The sequence below is a fragment of the Chamaea fasciata genome, unplaced genomic scaffold, assembly GCF_029207755.1.
Source record: "Chamaea fasciata isolate MVZ Bird 193981 ecotype frontalis unplaced genomic scaffold, bChaFas1.0.hap1 SCAF_2, whole genome shotgun sequence".
NCBI lineage: Eukaryota > Metazoa > Chordata > Aves > Passeriformes > Sylviidae > Chamaea > Chamaea fasciata.
In genome coordinates this window covers 16,068,113-16,085,927 of record NW_027094087.1, presented here as the reverse complement: position 1 = coordinate 16,085,927, position 17,815 = coordinate 16,068,113, and the positions used below count along the sequence as shown (strand labels likewise).

The following is a 17,815-nucleotide window of genomic DNA, read 5'->3' as shown; positions in this document are numbered from 1 at the left end:
AGGGACAGCAGCTCCTACTTCCCCAGGTGCCTGTGCTGGGTGGAATATCTCAGTCAGAGACAGTGTGTGTTATGTACCCAGGAGAGCAGCAATGTCTCTTCCCATCCTACACAAGCTGCCAGGCTGCCAAAAAGTCTGAATTCCTGGCTGAGGGCAGCTCTTGGGAATCTTTGGATTCTGAGAGAGACCACATAGGAGCGCCAGGATCTGTTCAAGAAGCAGTTCCAAGGTTCTTGCACTTCTCTTCCTGCTTTAGGGGAGACCTGCTTTCCTCTCACAGTCCCATACCCTGTCCCTGGCACTGGGTGCAGCAATTGGCCAGTGACATGGAACTGCTGCTCACAAACCATCCTGGGAACCTTTGAGTCCCTCCCTGGAGGTTTGGCTGCAGAAAGTAAATGCCTCCTGGGGACATGCTGAGCCTGACAAACATTGTTACCACATGAGGGAATGTAATGCTGCCAGATAGACCTGAAAGGTGCCATGGCACCACCTCAATGGGGCAGGCACAGTCAACTGTGACAAAAAGCCTGCTGCCATGGGACAGGAGCTCTGGAGGTGCTTCACTCCCTAACAGCTATATCTTTGGTCACCCAACCACTCATTTCCCTGACTTCCTTGGGTGGGTGGAGCTCTCTCCTGTGCTTCTTGTGGGACAAAAGACCCCTGGAGAACTCCTTGCTCAGGCTGAGGAACCCACAAGGGCTGCTTGTTCAGAGATACACCCCCACAAATGAGTGTCTGCAGGGTGTCACTCACAGAGGTACATCCACATCTGCACAGTACGGCCTCACACTGTCCCCTCTCAGCACAAGGATCCGTGATCCACCTCCTACTCAACAAGTAATGGTGCTCCCCATCTCTCCCCACCCACTCTAGATCTGAGAGGGTGAGGGGAGCACCCCATGGGGGCTGGGAGCAGCCAGCCCCTTCCTTCCCCATGACAGGGTTTTCCCGCCTTCCTAGCCCTTGGCACACTGCTCTTACATCTCAGAACCCTGCTCACCTGTTGACTTCTGAAACGTTGTTAATCTTTGCAGCTTCCAGAAGAGCATCCTCTGAAATGCAGAAAGAAGGGAGAGGGAGTTAGCATGGAGGACACACATGGACATCGCTGCTGCAGCTCAGAACTCTCACTGGCCACCCTAGTGAGCAAGAGCCTATTCCTGTGAGCAGGTTACCTAAAACTCCTTGCTGTCTTGGTGACTGACTCCAGACCTCCATCACACACCCTGAGAACAGGGGGCTGCAGATGCAGCAGGCATCCCAGGGCAGTGGACACTGTCACCTCAAGGTGTCAGCCTCAGTCAGAGGTTCCCAGACACCACAGCAGTGATCCTACCACAGAGTCAGAATGACACCCTCTGGCTAGAGAAGGGAAGGACAGCACCCAGCTCTGGGAGGTTGGGTAAGTGATGGTTTGGGTTGGGAGGGAACTTAAAGCTTCTCTCATTCCACCTCTCTGCCGTGAGAAGGGACGACTCATACCAGACCAAGTTGCTCCCAGCCTTGTCCAACAAATCCATGAATACTTTCAAGGGATAGGGAAGCCACAGTTTCTCTGGGCAACCTGTGCCAGGGCCTCACTACCCTCACAGGAAAGAATTTCTTCCCAGTATTCCACCTAAGCCTGTCCTCAGGGTTGGAAGAACCCAGTCAGTGAGAAACCATTCCCCCTTATCCTGTCTCTCCAGACCCATGTCCAAAGTCTCTCTGTAGCTCTTTTGGAGCCCCTTTATGCACTAAAGCATTAAGGAGAACCCCTTCCCTGGAGAGCTTCCCAGGTCACAGCCAGCAGCCAGGTTCCATTCCCATGGAGGGACCCCACATCCCCTCCCAGTGGGCACAGGACTCTGTCCTGCATCCCACTCCTCCCGCCCCGGGGCCGGCCCCAGCAGCGATAGTCACCCTTGGACAGGCGGTCCCGCAGGTAGCAGTAAGCCAGCGCAGCGATGAGGGCAGGCAGCCCTGCTCCTGGAGAGCAGCTCCCAGCTTCACTATGATACCCGCCAGGGTCTCCTGCATGACAGCAGTGCTGCTCTGCAACTGAGGGCCACGGCGTCGGCTCTCTGAGGGATGCCATGAGGTTGGACGGTGTTCCTTGGACAAGGCAGCCAGTGCTGGCCAGGCCGGTGGCAGGTGGCCGGGGGGTCTGCAGTGGGGCCAGGCCTGGAAGAGGCAGCCCTGGCCTCTCCGCTGTGGTGGTCCTATTTAGGCCTGGCCCATTAACTACGGGAGAGCCCCCTGAGCCTGGTCCCATTGGTGAAGCGGGGCCTGGCAGAATAGCTAGCGGAGAGCCCCCGGGGACCAGCCCCTCTCCGGGGGGCTCCCCCCCCCGGCCCCTCTGTCGCCCTCTACAGGCAGCGATCCACCATGGCAGCCTCGCTCTTGGCGTCGTCGCGAGCTCACGGCGCCCCATGGCGGCCAATACCGGGAGCAGCCGCGGTCGGGCGGCCCCGGCCCCCTCAGCCACAGCCGCCGCAGCAGTCCCGTAGGTCGCACGTGACGGCGACCACCATGGCCGCGCTTGGAGGAGCCGCGCCAGCCCCTGGGGCAGCGGGTGGAACGCCAGAGAGGCCAGCATAGTCCCCTCGCTCCTCCCGCTGCGCAGCTCGCACCTTACCCCCCCCCCGTGGCTGAGGCCTCTAGACCGAGATGGCGGCTGCCGGCCGGCGGAACTTGAGGCGGAGGGGGGCGCAAGGCTTGCCGGGAAATATAGTCCCCACAGCGCTCTGCGGCGCGCTTTTCCGCCGCCCCGGACTACAACCCCCAGGAGGCGCCGCGGCGCGACCTTCCCGGGGCATGCCGGGAAACCAGCGTCGGCTGCGGGGGACACGCAGCGAGGTGTCTGGCCGGCTCCGGCAGGGGCCGCATACAGGGGCGGGACGGGGCGGGGCGGAGGGGTAGAGGCTCGAGACCCGCCCAGGCGCGCCCGTGTGTTACACAGAGGGGTCGCGCGCGCGGGCGTGCACGGAGGGACACGCACGTGCACGAACACACGTGCACGCACACCAAACACACATCACACACCACATCAAACACCACACACATATCCCACGTCACACATCGACACACCTGCACTCACACATGCATGGACGCGCACACGGGCACACACGTACTCACATGCACACAGGAGCATTCATACACCTCACACACAGGGGTGCACACAAGCATTTGTGCACTCGCACACACAGAGGTGTTTCTACATGCACACATGCAATGCCACACGTGCACACAGGAACTTGTGCACACCTGGGCACACACATGCTCTCCTGTATACACATCCTCCGTGCAGCTGTGCACACACATGTGCAGCACGTGTACCCACAGGCAGGACTTGCACATGTGGTGGCATGAATCCTGAGCATCTGCTGCAGGCCGGGATGAGAGTAGATGCCTCTGGGGGATGCCTGTGTGGGCACCTGCGTGAACACGCATATGTATGTGAGTGCACAAGTGTGTATGAAAGCTGTCCTCCAAAGTTGCCCATAGTCCTTTCCCACCCCAAGATTTGCCACCAGCAATTCCCATTACACCTGCTTCACTCCAATTCCCCCATTATCCCAGCAGCTGTTTGCCCAGTTTGCCATCCCACCATCACTCCCGCGCTTCCACAGGGTCCCACAAACTCCTGGATTAAACAGAGCTGCTAGATGCATTTTAGGGATCTGATAAAAAAAAAAAAATTAGAAGACTTGGGTTTATTGCCTGAATTACTGATTCCTGGATTTAGTTCTGCAGACTGCTAGCAGATGTGGGATGGTGGAACAGGAATAAGGATCAGGAGCCAGGAAAGACCCAGGAGTGTGGGGGAGAGTGTCAGAAATGGGCATTTCTGCACCCAGACTGGGGCCAGCGGGATTGGGAGTTGTTACCAAAAGCCCAGTGCTCCCAGTTCCCCAGTCCACTTCCCCTAGCTCCATCAGCTCAGTGTTCCCAGTTCCCCAGCCCAGCTCCCCCAACTCCATCAGCTCAGTGCTTCCACTTCCCCAGCCCAGCTTGCCCAGCTCCATCAGCTCAGTGCTCTCAGTTTCCCAACTCCATTAACCCAGTGCTTCTAGTTGCGCAGCCTAGTTCTACCAGTTTGATCAGCCCAGTGCTCCCTATTCCCCAGCCCAGCTTCCCCAGACTGACTGCTGGCTCTCCTTGCTCAGTTGTTCAGTCCAGTTCTTCCAGCTCCAACAGCCCAGTTCCCTTAGGTACCCAGCCCAGTTTCTCGAGCTCCCCAGCTCCTCCCACCATGCTTGCCAGCCCAGCTCATTGGCTTCTCCAGCCTAGCTCCCCCACTTTTCCCAGCTCCAACAGCCCAGTTCCCCCAGTTCCCCCAGTTCCCCAGTGCAGTTTCCCCAGCTCCCCGGCTCCTCCAGCCCAGATACCCCATTTCCCCAGCCTCTCCTCTCTACGCTATGACTCCCATGCCATCTGTGCTCCAGACTGGGAATGGCATGTGGTGCCACATGGCTGGGCTGGCTGGGAATATGCAAGCTCCTGCTTCCAGCACCAGGACTGCTAGGGGCTGGGAAGGGATGTAGTGTGATGGCTTTCACCTTTTGTCTTCCCTGGAGACAAGGTGGGAAGAGCCCAGGCTTCCACAGCAGAGCTGCCAGAAAGGGCAGAGAGAGAACGTTGAGGGGAGAGGGTCCCCCCACACCAGCCACAGCACCCTATCCCCAGCCATCCACTGCCAGTGGGATAGGATGCCAGAGATTCCTTTGGCTCCTTTTCCCAGGTGAAGATGCTGGGAGTAGTGGTGTGGCATGGTGAGCCCTGTGATGCCAGGTCCCTCTCTCCTCACAGGTGCTGAGCATGGTAACATCCCTGTGCTCTCCTATCCCTCCATCTATTGCATCCCTGGAAAGGGCCTCATCCTGGATAAGAGGCTCGGTCCCACATACCTGCTGCTGAGACAGGCTTTGCTTTGCCATTCTAGGTACAAGCCACACTGCTCTGTCATCATTTACACAGTTATTCATGAGAGCTGGAAGAGGGTTCCTCGGTGTTCCCAAGTGGAAAGAAAAAAATCCTGAGTCAGCAACATTTTCAGAGCTGGATGGGAGCCAGAGTCTGAGCTCTTCCAAAAATAACATCCTAGTCAGCAATGCCAATGGCAGCATGCCCACCTGCTCCTGGCCACGGTACCGTGGGGATGCCGTGGCAAGGCCCAGCATCGGCACAAAGGATGGATAATGCTTATGTACTGCATGGGTACACGGCATGGGCTCACAGTGACAGTGGCACATCAGGGTGGCCTGCAGCCTGAAGAGTGGCTGAGGGTCTCTGTCCTGCACTTGTGTCCCCTCCTACTCCAGCTGGAATTATGGAATGATTTGGGTTGGAAAAGCCCGCTGAGACCATTGAGTGCAACCACTCCCACAGTACTTTCAAGGCCACTACTAACCCATGTCCCCACGTGCCACATCTGCATGTTTTTTTAAATTCCTCCAGAGATGGGGACTCCACCAGTACCAGGGCTGGGTAACCGTTTCAGTGAAGCAATGTTCCCAATATCCAACCTAAACCTTCCCTGATGCACAGTGCAGGTGTCCCTGCAAGTGCCACAACTCTCTGCACCTGTGTCCTCCAGCCGCTCCCGGGACCCCGCCAACCTGGGCTGCTTCCCTCTGCCACGCACTGCCCTTCCCCCCAGTGCTCCCAGTTTCCCGCTCCCGGTGCTCCAGGTTCCCACCTGGTCCTCCCGGTTTCTGCTTCAACATTCCCGTTTTCCTCCCGCCTCCTCCCCGCTGTTTCTCCCAGTGTAAACCCCCCCCCCCCCCCCCCACCGAAATGCCCCAAACTCCTCCCTCGCGGTGCTTCCGCTCCCCTCTCACGGAGCTCCCCCCAGTTTTCCCCCAGGTCTCCCCGGATCCCGCCCCTGGGTGCTTCCCGCCCCGGCCCCGGCCCCGTCCCGCCTTCCCGGTCCCGCCCCCGTCCCGCCTCTGCCGGTTCCATCGCGCCCCGCGCCCTGCAATGCCGCCGTAGGGGCTGGCGCCTCCCGCGGCACCGGCACCGGCGGAGTGGGGGCGTTCCGGGGCCATGTCGGGTCACGAGGGCGGCATGTCGGGTCGCGACAGCGTGCAGATCCCCGACGACCGGGACTTCGGGGCGTTCCGGGCGCAGTGCGAGTCGGAGAGCGGCTGGAGCCTCACCTACAGCAAGGGCGGGGTGGGGGTCTGGGTGCAGCTGCTGGAGCCCGAGCGCGCCCTCCACAAGATCAAGGTGAGACCTCCCGCCTGGCACACCCTGGTACACGGTGAGACATCCCCACCCACCCTGGGCACCCCCGATCCACGGTGAGATCCCCTCTCCCCCACCCCGGCATGCCCCCGGGATTGGGGTATCCAGCGGCAAAAGGGTGGCGCGGGGACCTCGCGGGGGACACAGAGACAGGAGGGACCCTGGGGCGATGCTGCACCTTGGGCTTGGGGGGAGGGAGCGGGGACCCCACAATGAATGGGGACTGAGGACCCCGTAGTGAGTGGGTACTCGGGGTTTGAACCACCACCCAGGGGTGAGTAGGAATCTCAGGGAATAGTGGGGTTCCTCAGGTGATGCAGCACCTTGGGATGAGTGGGGACTTGGCCGAGCTGGCCCCCGATGGCCAGCAGGGACCCCAGGACAGGTGGGGTTAACTGGCACACCAGGACAAATGGGGGCAGTTGGGGAGGAGTGGGGACCCCCAGTCAAACAATTCCAGGGCCGAGTCAGGGACAAGCAGGCATCCCTGAGGGCTGTGCAGGGGGGACTGAGGACTCAGCCAGGGACAAACAGGAACCCCCAGGGTGTGGGGCCATGGTCCTGGGTGCTGCATCTCCCCACTTCACCCATTGGGAACACACCTCCCATGCTTGCTGCACACCAGGGCTGGGCTTGGGGGATTCCTTGTTCCTTGGAGCCTGCAGCCACTGGCCTGCTGTCACTGGGGTTGTCCCTCTTGCCCAGAGCTCCCTATGTCCCCACTGCATTTCCCCGTGGGTTCCTTCCCTCTTGGTGTCAGTGTGCTGTCACAGGCAGGTGCACGCTCATCCTGGCTCTACCCTCTGGCAAAGCAGAGACACCGGGATTCCAAGGGATAAATTGAGACAGGAGCCGTGTCTAGATGGAGTTACACTGGAATCTCTGGCTGGTGTCCCAGTCCCTGGTGGCACCTCCATGAAGCTGTCCTGGTGTAATGGGTGGCATTGCCCTTGCTGTGGTGTCAGGCCCGGGTGGTGACGGTGGTGGTGACAGTGGCAGCAGTGATGACGCGGCCTGCTCACACAGTGCTCTGCAGCAGCCGTGCAAGCAGTTGGCACCGGCACTGCTGGGGAAACCTGTCCCTAGGGCACGGGCACTGGCTGTGCCGGTTCCTGTCATGGAACCATTTGGCTGCTTCCACCGTAGCATGTTGGAGGAGTTTGGGCTGCCATGACCCAGGAACAGGTCCCCGTTGTTCTCTGGTGGCAACAGTGAACCCTGGGAGGGGGGAGGGTGGACTCTGGGGTGTAGGGAGTCACTGGTGTGACTTGCACCCTACCCCATCCCCACAGAGGTGGGTGGGATGTGGAGCGTCCATCACTGTGGCATCCAGGCATGATGGCATGGGCATGGTTCTGTGGGACAGTGCATTCTGACACCCCCGCCCCTCCCTCCCCAAACTCCTCATGTCCCCTGGCCCTGCTGCTTGCTCTTGGGGGTTGTATCCCAAAACATCCCCCAGACTGAGGTGACGTTAGGGTGCATCCCCTGCCTGTCCCACAATCCCAGTGTGCCACGTTGGCATGGCAGGGACCCAGCCCACTCCAGGATGTCCTGGCACGGCTGCTCCCGCCACAGCACCTGGAGCTGTCTTTTGCCTGCACGGCTTCCTGAACCAGGTCCTGCCCCTTTCCACGCCCTCCTGGGCAAATTCTGCTTGGAAGGGTCCTGCTGGATGTTCTTGTGTTGATTCCACCTGTGTGCCACTGGGTAACTGGAGATCCTGTGGAGTAACAGTCCTTGTTGCCACCCCATGGCCCCTAGCAGCACCCAAGTCCACCATCCCATCCAGATGTGATGCTCCTGCTGGATTTTGTAGGGATGGACACATGTGACATTGCTGACCTGGCATGTCAAGGTGCAGCCCAGGGGTTTGCCCCTCACACTGAGCGTCTGGGCATGGGTGCTGGGGGATTCTCTGCAGCTTCCCAGGAGCTGGTTTCCCCCTGAATTCATCTTGGATTCCTTGCCTAATTATGTGGAACCTGAAGGTCTTTGAGGCTGCCGCCCCCTCCTCCCTGCCCCCCTCCATTAGGGATGCAGCTCCCGTCTAACCTGTTTTCTGGAGTCTGAGAACAAGTTGGTGCCATGGCTGATTCCTCAGTGAGACATTTGGTGGCCTTAGGACTGGCTGCGGTTTGGGGGAACCCCATCCTACCCAGTGGGGCAGTGAGTTGGTGCCTGGGCACCAACTCAGATCTCCCAGGGACAGTGGTTTCCCCTCTAAATGAGCTGTTCCCAAAGGATGGCCAGGAGCCTATAGGATGCAGCAGAAGGATCTGGGGTGTTGGTGAAGCCACCAATGAGGCTGAGCTTGGGGACCCCCTTGGTGGCTGCAGCCCTTACCACTCCCCCAGGTAGCAGTCGTGGGTCTCCCCTTTGGATTTGCACCTGTCCCACAGTCTGGCACCCATTCTGGGTTCCCTCAGGCACAGCATAACCCCAGCCCTGGGGAATTCATCTCTTCCTCCTCCACCTCCTCTTGCTCCTCCTCCTCCTCACCCTATTAGTCAATATTGACTCAGGGTTGGGGCATGCATTTCCAGGTGCTTCCCTGGTGGCACCATCCCCTCTCCTGCTGCAACCTCCCTGGCACCCCCCGGGATGTAAGTCACCTTGCAGGGCAGGTCCTGCACTACTGGCTTGACCAGCCTTGCTGCTCTAGGAATAATACACCTGAGCATGGTGTTGGGCTGGCCTGGGTGCAGGTGGGAGCAGGGGTTCTTCAAGCAAGTCATCCAGGCAGGCTCTCCCCAAAACTGCTCTGCAGGGGTGGCTGCTCCCAGACAAGTTTTTGGGTGAATGGAGGAGCTGGAGATCAGCTCTGTGGAGCACAGATGGGTCTCTGAGATTGAGGATAAGCACTGTGGGGTTGGGGGCAGACTCCATGAGGCAGGGATGGATCTGTGGGGTTGAGGATGAGCACTGTGGGGGTGGGGCTGGGTTCTGTGGGGCAAGGATGGGATTGAGGATGAGTGCTGTGAGGGAACAGGCTCCATGGCTGTGCCCCAGCAAGGGGCCATGTGAGGTTGTGCCCTATTCCTGGTGCTTCTGTGCCCCTTCCCAGGGCTGGGGTCTCTAGTACTGTGTGCTGGGGCAACAGGGCCACCCCTAAATCCTGAACCGCAGGGTCTGGGAGGCAAGAGGAGCTCGTGCCATCCCTGGGGATAAATAGGAGCCAGTGGCATTCCCAGGGACAGGCTGCTGGCTGCTCTCCCTGCTCCATGCTTGGCTCCAGCACCCCTGACCTTGGCAGATGGCATCCCTGCTACATGGGTAGCTGTCCTCATCTTCTCCATTCTCCTTGCCTCCCTAGGTCTGGCTGCTGTGGTTATGGAGCAGCTCCCCACTCTGCACCCCCCAACCCCTTCTGTGTGATCCATGCTGCCCCAAGGCACCAGGCACAGCCCCACATACTGGCTCCCCCTAGCTGCCCTGTACAGGGATGCCAATTTGGGGGGAGCACATCCACAGTGATGGGAGGGCAGGTGGGAAACATGGTCCCCTAATACCCAGGACTCAGCTCCACATTGCCTTGAAGCCCTGCATGCCTGTCCTACAGGGTGACTCTGGGTTGGATCCAGGTCTTCTTGGAGGAGGTTGCATTGATTTTTAAAAAAAAAAAAAAATCTCTGAGAAGGCACCTCCCCCCTGCTTGCTGGGGCTTCCTACAGCTGCCTTCCCACTTGGGGGTCCCCGTGGTCACCCTCTCGCCCAGAGTTCCCCACAGCCACTCACACTTTGGGGTCTCCCTCCTGCCTGAGGGTCCCCACTGCTGTCCTCTTAGGAGTTCCCCACAGCTACCTTCCCATCTGGGCATCCCAACGGCCATCCTCCCACCACAGGGTCCCCACTGCCATCCTATTGGGGGTCCCCACAGTTGACCTCCTGCCGAGGGGTCCCCATGTCCACTCTCCCTCCCTGGGGGCCCCTGGTAGATCTCTCATGCCCCCTGCCTTGCAGTGCAGGATGGAGTGCAGGGACGTGCCGGCGGAGACACTGTACGACGTGCTTCATGACATCGAGTACCGCAAGAAGTGGGACACCAATGTCATCGAGACCTTTGACATCGGGAGGCTGACGGCCAACTCCGATGTGGGCTACTACGCCTGTGAGGAGGGGGCTGGGGGGATCTGGGCAGTGCTGGGGGAGGGCTGAACTCCAGGGCTGTTACCACTCCACCCCTGGGTTTGGCATCCAGGGGATCCATGGTGTTTGGCATTGAAGGGAGGAGCCTGGATACTGGTTTGGGGGGATTTGATGGGCAGGTGGGGACCCCATACTTGAAAGTGGGTGTCTCACATCCCACCTGGTGCTGTCCCTAGGGAGGTGTCCCAAGCCCCTGAAGAACCGGGACGTGGTCACACTCCGCTCCTGGCTGCCCATGGGCTCTGACTACATCATCATGAACTACTCTGTCAAGCATCCTGTGAGTTTAGTGGGGCACTAGGGGTCCTGTGGGTCTGGACTGGGGCTCACTGAGAGCTTGGGGGGACAGGCGGGAGAGTTGAGGGGGTCGAGACAGCCCTGCTTATGGCTGGTGCCTGCTGTACCCCTCCTGCCCTGCCACTGACTCATGTTCTCTCCTTGTTCCCCACCATAGAAGTATCCCCCCCGCAAGGACATGGTGCGGGCAGTCTCCATCCAGACAGGCTACCTGATTGAGGGGACGGGTGCCAAGAGCTGCACCATCACGTACCTGGCACAGGTGGACCCCAAAGGTAAGAGAGGACCCCCAGCTCTGTGCCTTGGTGCTCAGCACTCTCGAGTCCTTCCCTTGTGTCAGTGTGTGTGCTTGGGGGGGGGGAGGGGCAGTGGGGTCTTGGGGGAACTCGGGGCTTGGTGGAGGTCTCATGAGTTGTCAGTGTAGGCTCATTGGGAGTTCAGAGTGGCCTCTACTGGGGCTTAATGAGGGCTTTGGGCTCAGAGGGGGCTCAAGAGTAGCTTGGGGGGCTCAGTGGGGGCTCAGGGTAGCTCAGTGGGGATTCAGTTGGGGGTCTGGGACTTCAGGGCAGGGTCAGCAGGGCTTCAAGAAGTCTCAGGTTGAGCTCAGGGGGGACTTGGGGTGGGTTCAGGATTACCTGTGGATATGCTTGAGGTGGGCTTGGAAGGGCTCATCAGCAGGAGCATCTTGGGATTCAGCCAGAGCCAGGCATGGAGCAATGGCAGGAGGAAACATCTTGGGCCTGTTCTCTTGAAATCTTGCATTTTTGGGGGTTGAAGAGGGTCCCAAAATGCTGAAATCACTGTTTTTGACCTCTGCAAAAGCGGAGAGCAGTATGGATCAAACCCTGTTCCCTCTCTCCAGCCACATGTCCCCACTGAGAGTGCCATGGGGGTCCCATGTGTGGGGGTCCTGGTTTACAGGCACCTGGGGGATGCTGGGTGTCCCACTCCCAGCTTGCCCCTCCCTTCTCTCCAGGTTCTTTACCAAAGTGGGTGGTGAACAAATCCTCCCAGTTCCTGGCCCCCAAGGTGAGTTTGTGGCACTGTGGTGGGTCTGGTGTGGGGGGCAAGGGGTCTCTGTGCCCATCTCACTCTTCCTCCCAGGCAATGAAGAAGATGTACAAGGCATGCCTCAAGTACCCTGAGTGGAAGCAGAAGCATGACCCTCACTTCAAGCCCTGGCTGTTCCCAGAGCAGAGCCGACTCCCAGCCCTGGCACTCTCTGAGCTCTCCCTCCAGCATGCGGATTCCCTGGAAAACATTGATGAGAGCTCCCTGGCTGAGAGCAAGGAGGACCGTGGCGAGGGCAGTGATGAGGACAGCCTGACCTGATTCCCCTGGGAGCTCCTCTCCTTGTTCCCCTGGCAAGGACAGCCTGACATGACCCTCCCCGGGGGCTCCTCTCCCTGTCCCCCCACTTCCAACATGGTTTGTGTCTCTATCTCACACACCTGTACACATGCACCCCCACTTTGGGTTCAGGAGGACCTTCCTGTTGTTGTACCCCTGTCTGGGGACAGCAGAGACATAGTGGGTCCCGCAGGGTGAGAAGTTGGGGTTTGTCTGGTCACTTAGCCCTTGTGGGACACCAATGTTGTCCCTATTGGTGGCAAACCCAAAGTGCCCTTCAGCTTTGGGGGGGGCAGAGGAAAAGGGGGCCCCTGTGCCTGCTCCTTACCCCTGGAGACCCTTCCACTGCGCTCCTCCTCTGTCCCCCATCCTTGCTCCCCATCTCTGTTATGGTCCAACAGAACTGCCTTCAACCCATGGGATCACCACCCCCAGCAGATCCCCAGGGGGTGCTTGGGCACCTGCCTGCACCTCTGGGCATGCAGAGGGGTTTTGGGGGGCTCCTGGCACCTCCTGGCATGCTGGGAAGGAGGGCCTTTGGGGTTTTTTGGCATCTGCAAGCATGTAGAGGGAAAGCTTCTAGGGTCCTGGCACCTCCAGCATGTTGGAGGGGATATTGGGGTCTTATCTTCAGGCATGTGGGAGGAGTTGAGGAGCTCATGGCACCTCCAGATGTGCTGTGGTGGGTGTTTTGGCAGCCTGGGATCTCCATTCATGTTGGGGGGGGTCTTATGGGTTCTCAGCATCTTCAGGTTTGTTTGGGGGAGGCTTTCGGGTAAGGTCGCACCTGCAGGTGTGCCGAGTGTCTCTGGGGGCTCCCAGCATCTTTGGGGGGCTCCTGGCACCTCCACATGTTGTGCGGGTCTAGGAAGGCTCCTGTCCTCTCCCTTGCCTTTCCAGGATGGGGACCCTTTCCAAGCTGGGTGCCTGAACCCTTCCTCCACTGGAATTTGAGGCCTTGACTGGGGGTTTGGAAGCTGGTCTTTGGCCATGCTCCTGCTCCCTCCTTTTCTGGGGGTCCACATGGAGATGGGAGATTTTGTACCTTGTACTGGAGCTGATTATTTAGGAATAAAATAATTAAATCTGGCATGGGAGGGACTCAGCCTCTGTCCCACGTCAGTCCTTTGGGAGCCATCCCTGTCTCCATAGTGCATTCAGGCAGGAGGTTCCTGCTCATGGTGGGTGCTGGTGAGACCCTCAGGGGTTGTGGGGACCTCTAGGAGGGCTCTGGGTGATGGTGATGCCACCAGAGGGTGATGGGGAAGCCCCTAAACTGATTTCCACTGGGCACTAATTAGGGATGAGGCTATACGCCCCTGTAGCCTGTTTTCCCCACAGCCCCAGCCAAGCCAGTACCACCAGTACATTTCCCCCAAAACCACCTCTGGGAGAGGAGACATGGGGTGCTGAACTTTGGGGGCACTCTGTGAGGATACATCCTGGCTTCTCCAGGAGGAGAATTCTGGGAAACAGCTAACTCTCACAGGGATTGTGGGCCCTTTGTGGAGGCCTGGGACTTTTGTCTCCTGCTGGGGTGCACCCAGGGGCAAAGCTGCTTGTGCACCCCATTTCTGGCCTCCAAGTGTTCTGGCACCCCAACGCCTCAGCAGGCCCCAGCCCTTCTCTGCACCCCAGCAGGGTCTCGGTGGCTGGTGTTGTCCAGCATGTGCCATTCTCTGTGCCTGTTGTCTCTGTCACCTGGGGGGCTGGAGTGAGCACTAGGGACTTGCTTCCCATTTCTCCTGTTAATTTCCACCCACCACGCCCTCCACCCCCTCCCACCCTCCTGCACTGATCCCAATTAAAAATAGAACCCAATTAAAAAGGAGCGTAGCCACCACCCCCCTTGCAGGTTGAAAATGGAGCTGAACTGGATACAGGACATACTGCAGCGGTTCTGGAGCCGGGGGGACACGTAGCAGGGCAGGTGACAGGGTAAAGCCCCTTGTGGGAAGGGTTTTGGTCTGTCAGCTCTGAGAGGTACAGCCGAAGATCCAGAGTTGCAGTACCGGAGAGAGAAGATGGCTACAAAGGGAAGTGGAATATGCTCTGGCACATGTCTGGTGCTGGGGGGTTTGAGAAGAGCTGGGGCTCAGGTAGGTTATGTAGAAGGGGGCAGTGATCTCAGGGCTGTTCTGGGGACATCCTCAGGTACTGATATGGGTGATCCCTGAAATGCTCCTGGGAAGGACTACAAGGCTTCAGCCCTTCAGGGGTGAGCCTTGGGCATTGCTGTTGGCCCCTGGGGTCTCAGCACCTTGTTGTGTGACACCCGCCAAATTGGGTAAGGCCATGGCACCCTTACCCTCTGCCAAAGGCTCTGGGAGTATCTCCCCCAGATGGATCTGAGGGTAGGAGAGCAGGGGCATGTGATGGTTCTGGGGAGTAGGATAACGTGGGGGATGTGATGGTTCCAGGGAGTGGAATAAGTGAGCGGGGGGGATGTGATGGACTGGGGGAGTGGGAATTCTGGGAGTAGAGAGGATGCAGGCAGTAGAGGAGCTTTTTGGGGTATTTCTCACTGTCTCCCTGGCTGAGCCCCACCGAGCACTCTACCCTCACTGTGGGGCTGAGCCATGGCCCCTCCTGCCCATGGCCTCGCGTGGGCGAGTGGCCTCGCGGGGGAGCCTTCCCACCCCCGGAGCAGGCAGCCAGCGTGTCCCGGTCCCTGAGCGCCGGGATGAAAGGACCATTGTCCCGGGCTGGGCAGCCGTGAGGGCTGGCCATGGACACCCCACATCCCCTCTGTGCCCCGAAGCCCTCCCACTCTCCTTCTTACCCCCCACCAAGACCTTGGGAATTGTGTGGGGAGGCAAGAACCCCCCACACAACCCATTTATTATTTTTTGGGGGAAAGTCCTGGCAGTCTTCCCCTTGAATCCTGTTTCCATGAGGCAGCCAAACCTCCGTGCGGGAACAAGCCTGGGCCTGGCAACGGGGGCCCTGAGTGCCCCCGCCCCGGGAAGCGCCCGGCATCCTCTGGGAGCCGTCGCTGCCACCGGACGGAGGTACTGGGTGCTCCAGGGGAGGCTGGAGGGGCAACTCCAGCTTGGGCGGGGGGCAGTGGAGGGCACTTCACCTCCTCAGCCGCGGTTTCTCTCCTAGGGGAGGTCGTGTTTCTTTCCACATGCTTCTGCGGGTCCCTGGGCACACCGTGCTGGGTTGGGAGGGCACTGGGGATACTGGGACTGCTGGGGCGGTGGGGGGAGTATGGATTGTTCCCCTGCTCAGCTGCAACAGCTGCGTGCCCCCCCCCCCCCCCCCCCCCCCGGATCGGGGTACTCATACCCAAGATTAACCCCAGTATACCCCAGCTCAGCCCCAGTACTCCCCAGTCAAATTGCAGTATGCCCCAGCTTGCTCTCAGCACGCCTTAGCTCAACCGCAATATGCTCCAGTTCACCCTCAGAATACCCCACCGCAGTCCCAGTCTATCCCAGCTCAACCCTGGTTCAATTCCAGTATGCTCCAGCTTCCCCCTGGCAGACCCCAGTTCACTTCTGGCAGACTCTAGCCCACTGCCAGCACACCCGAGTTCAATTCCAGTTCAACCCCAGTACACTCCATTTGAACCTTGGTATTTCCCAGGTGCCCCCCAGCTGCCCCAAGCAGACCCCAACTCATTCCCAGCACACCCCCACTGAACCTCAGTATACCCCAGTTCACCTCAGCATATCCCAGCTCAAACCCAGTTCATCCCAGTTTAATCACTAGTACTCCCCAGCCCCCCCCCAGCACATCCCAGCTCCTCCCCAGTATATTCCAATTCACCCCAACACTTCCCAGCTCAACACCAGCACATCTCAGCTTAACCCCAGTTTAACCTCAGCCTTCCCGGTTCCCTTCCAGTATATCGCAGCTCCCCTAAGCAGACCCCAGCTCAACCCAGCTCAGTCCCAGACTCTAGGGAGCCCTGGCATTGCTCATAGCCCTCATTCCTGTGCCACTGCAGGGATCCTACTGCCTGGTTGGGGTGAGGGGCATGTTGGGGGATACTGGGTGGTTGTGCTGCCAATGCTGGGGGTGAAGATGGGAAAAGGGGACCCTGAGGGCCAAGCTCGCAGATTTGTTTTCTGCTGGTGATCTGGCATGTCCCCATTCATGGCCAAAAAACAGTGACAGCTGCTGCTGTGCCAGGGCCCCTGCCAGCAGTGCCCGTGCCACACCAACTACCACCAATAGCACCCAGATGCTGGGTGATGCTGGTAGTGGGCTTCCCTTGCTTTCCTCCTCCTCTTCTTCACTGCTTCCCAGTCTGTCTGACGAGGCCTGGAGCTTTACCAGTGCTGTGCAGCTGGAACTGGGATCGTGGTTGCTTTGTCCTCCAGTAATGGCAAGCTGGTTCCATAGGACACCTTTACACAGCTGGGGCCATCGGGTTGGTGTTTGGGGTGCCCAGGGGCAGCACCAGCACAGAGGGTTCCTAGGTCTAGCACCATTGCAGGGGCAGAAATTTTAATTTGTGGGTTCAGCCCCAAAAGCCAATTTTTGGAGGCACAGAGCTGAGTGCTGGGAGTGGGTGGCTGTTCTGGGGTGCTGGGAGCAAGGTAGCAAGGAAAGCTCCTCCATGAGCTGATGGTGGTTTTCTGGGGGTGCTCCAGCAGCTACTGGGGATGAATTATAATGGGCCACAGCCAGGACATCAGGGATTTGGATATTTAGAGCAATATTGAGGGTGCATTTGCTTCCAGAACTTAGCCTCAGAACAGGGTGGGTGAGCCCTTGAAATTTTGGGGGCGTCTTGTGGGAGGCAGAGAGTGATGCTCCCCCATGCAGGAGTGATGCAGCTCCTGTGGCAGGACTCTGTGGCCGTGGGGGGGTTAATGCCTGGGGAAGCTTTGCAGATGGGCTCCCCAAATCTACAGGTGAGGGAGAGCCTGGCTGTGTAATGGAGGTGGGTGCTTGCAGTTGGTGGTCCCTGTACTTCTGTCCCTGCTGCAGCATCACTTGACTTGGCTTGGCTTATCTGCAGCGCTGTGGTGGCCAGGGGGATCCCGGGGTTAGCCCTGGTTTAGTGTGACCATGCTGTTGGGGACAGGGCCTGTGCATGGGGTGGAGTTGCACCCCAACAAGCATGAAGAGGAGGTGAGAGGGTATCAGGGCTGGAAAAGGGGACACCCCATCCACAGCTGGAGGTGTCACCCCTTCCCCATGACACTTTCACTTCCCACTTATGGGAAAGTGAAACAGGGACCTGTGTGGTTTCAGTGCTGGATGTTGGGTGATGGGGCTGATTTCTCATGGACAAAGGAGGTACCATGCTTCCCAGGGGCACCCATGAGGGACCCATCCTCTGCAGCCAGGCTGTTGGCACAGCCCTCCCCCCAGCATCACCAGACTCTGGAACATTGGGGCTCCTCTGGGGTGGCTGTGCATGTGGGGTTTGGCTTCCTGACCTAGTTTGCTGGCAGCTTCCATAAAGTGTGTCAGGAGCTGAGAGCATTCCAGTGGAACTCAGTGGGGAGCAACAGCATTGCCAGATGTATTTACCCCTTGTCTGGATTTGCCCATTTCTGGTTGTATTTGCCTCTTTCCTGGCTGGCTTTGTGAGCCAGGCAGCAATGCTGTGGAAGGGAATGCTGGGAAACTCATGTTTGTTGGTGCCACAGCCTGAGACATATTTCACCTTCCCAGGTTTTACTTCCATGGAGGAAGGGGAATGCAGGTGGGACCTTGGGGAAATGAAGAACTCACAGTTTTCCTGCCCTCTTGTCCCTGACTTCTCACCCACCTCATCACTGTCCACCTTCCACCTCCATGCACACCCTCCATCTGCACACAG

At 58.9% G+C, this 17,815-nt stretch overlaps 2 protein-coding genes across 2 annotated transcripts in view; one reads left to right on the top strand and one right to left on the bottom strand.

Annotated features, from left to right (window-relative positions):
- CLPB (ClpB family mitochondrial disaggregase) overlaps nt 1-2,587 on the bottom strand; it is a 72,117-nt gene extending 69,530 nt beyond the window's left edge. The window contains exons 1-2 of the mRNA XM_066208986.1: nt 1,909-2,587; nt 1,007-1,058 (exon numbers count right to left, since the gene is read on the bottom strand). Of these exons, the coding sequence (XP_066065083.1) occupies nt 1,007-1,058; nt 1,909-2,584 (728 nt within the window). The 5' untranslated portion in view covers nt 2,585-2,587. The remainder of the gene's footprint in view (nt 1-1,006; nt 1,059-1,908) is intronic.
- A 3,348-nt stretch (nt 2,588-5,935) lies between these two features.
- Nucleotides 5,936-13,120, top strand: STARD10 (StAR related lipid transfer domain containing 10). The gene is made up of 6 exons (XM_066208976.1): nt 5,936-6,216; nt 10,198-10,345; nt 10,560-10,663; nt 10,838-10,955; nt 11,657-11,709; nt 11,785-13,120. Exons 1-6 carry the CDS (start codon nt 6,034-6,036, stop codon nt 12,010-12,012), a joined length of 834 nt encoding a protein of 277 aa, XP_066065073.1. The 5' UTR covers nt 5,936-6,033; the 3' UTR covers nt 12,013-13,120.
- Nucleotides 13,121-17,815: the final 4,695 nt, after the last annotated feature.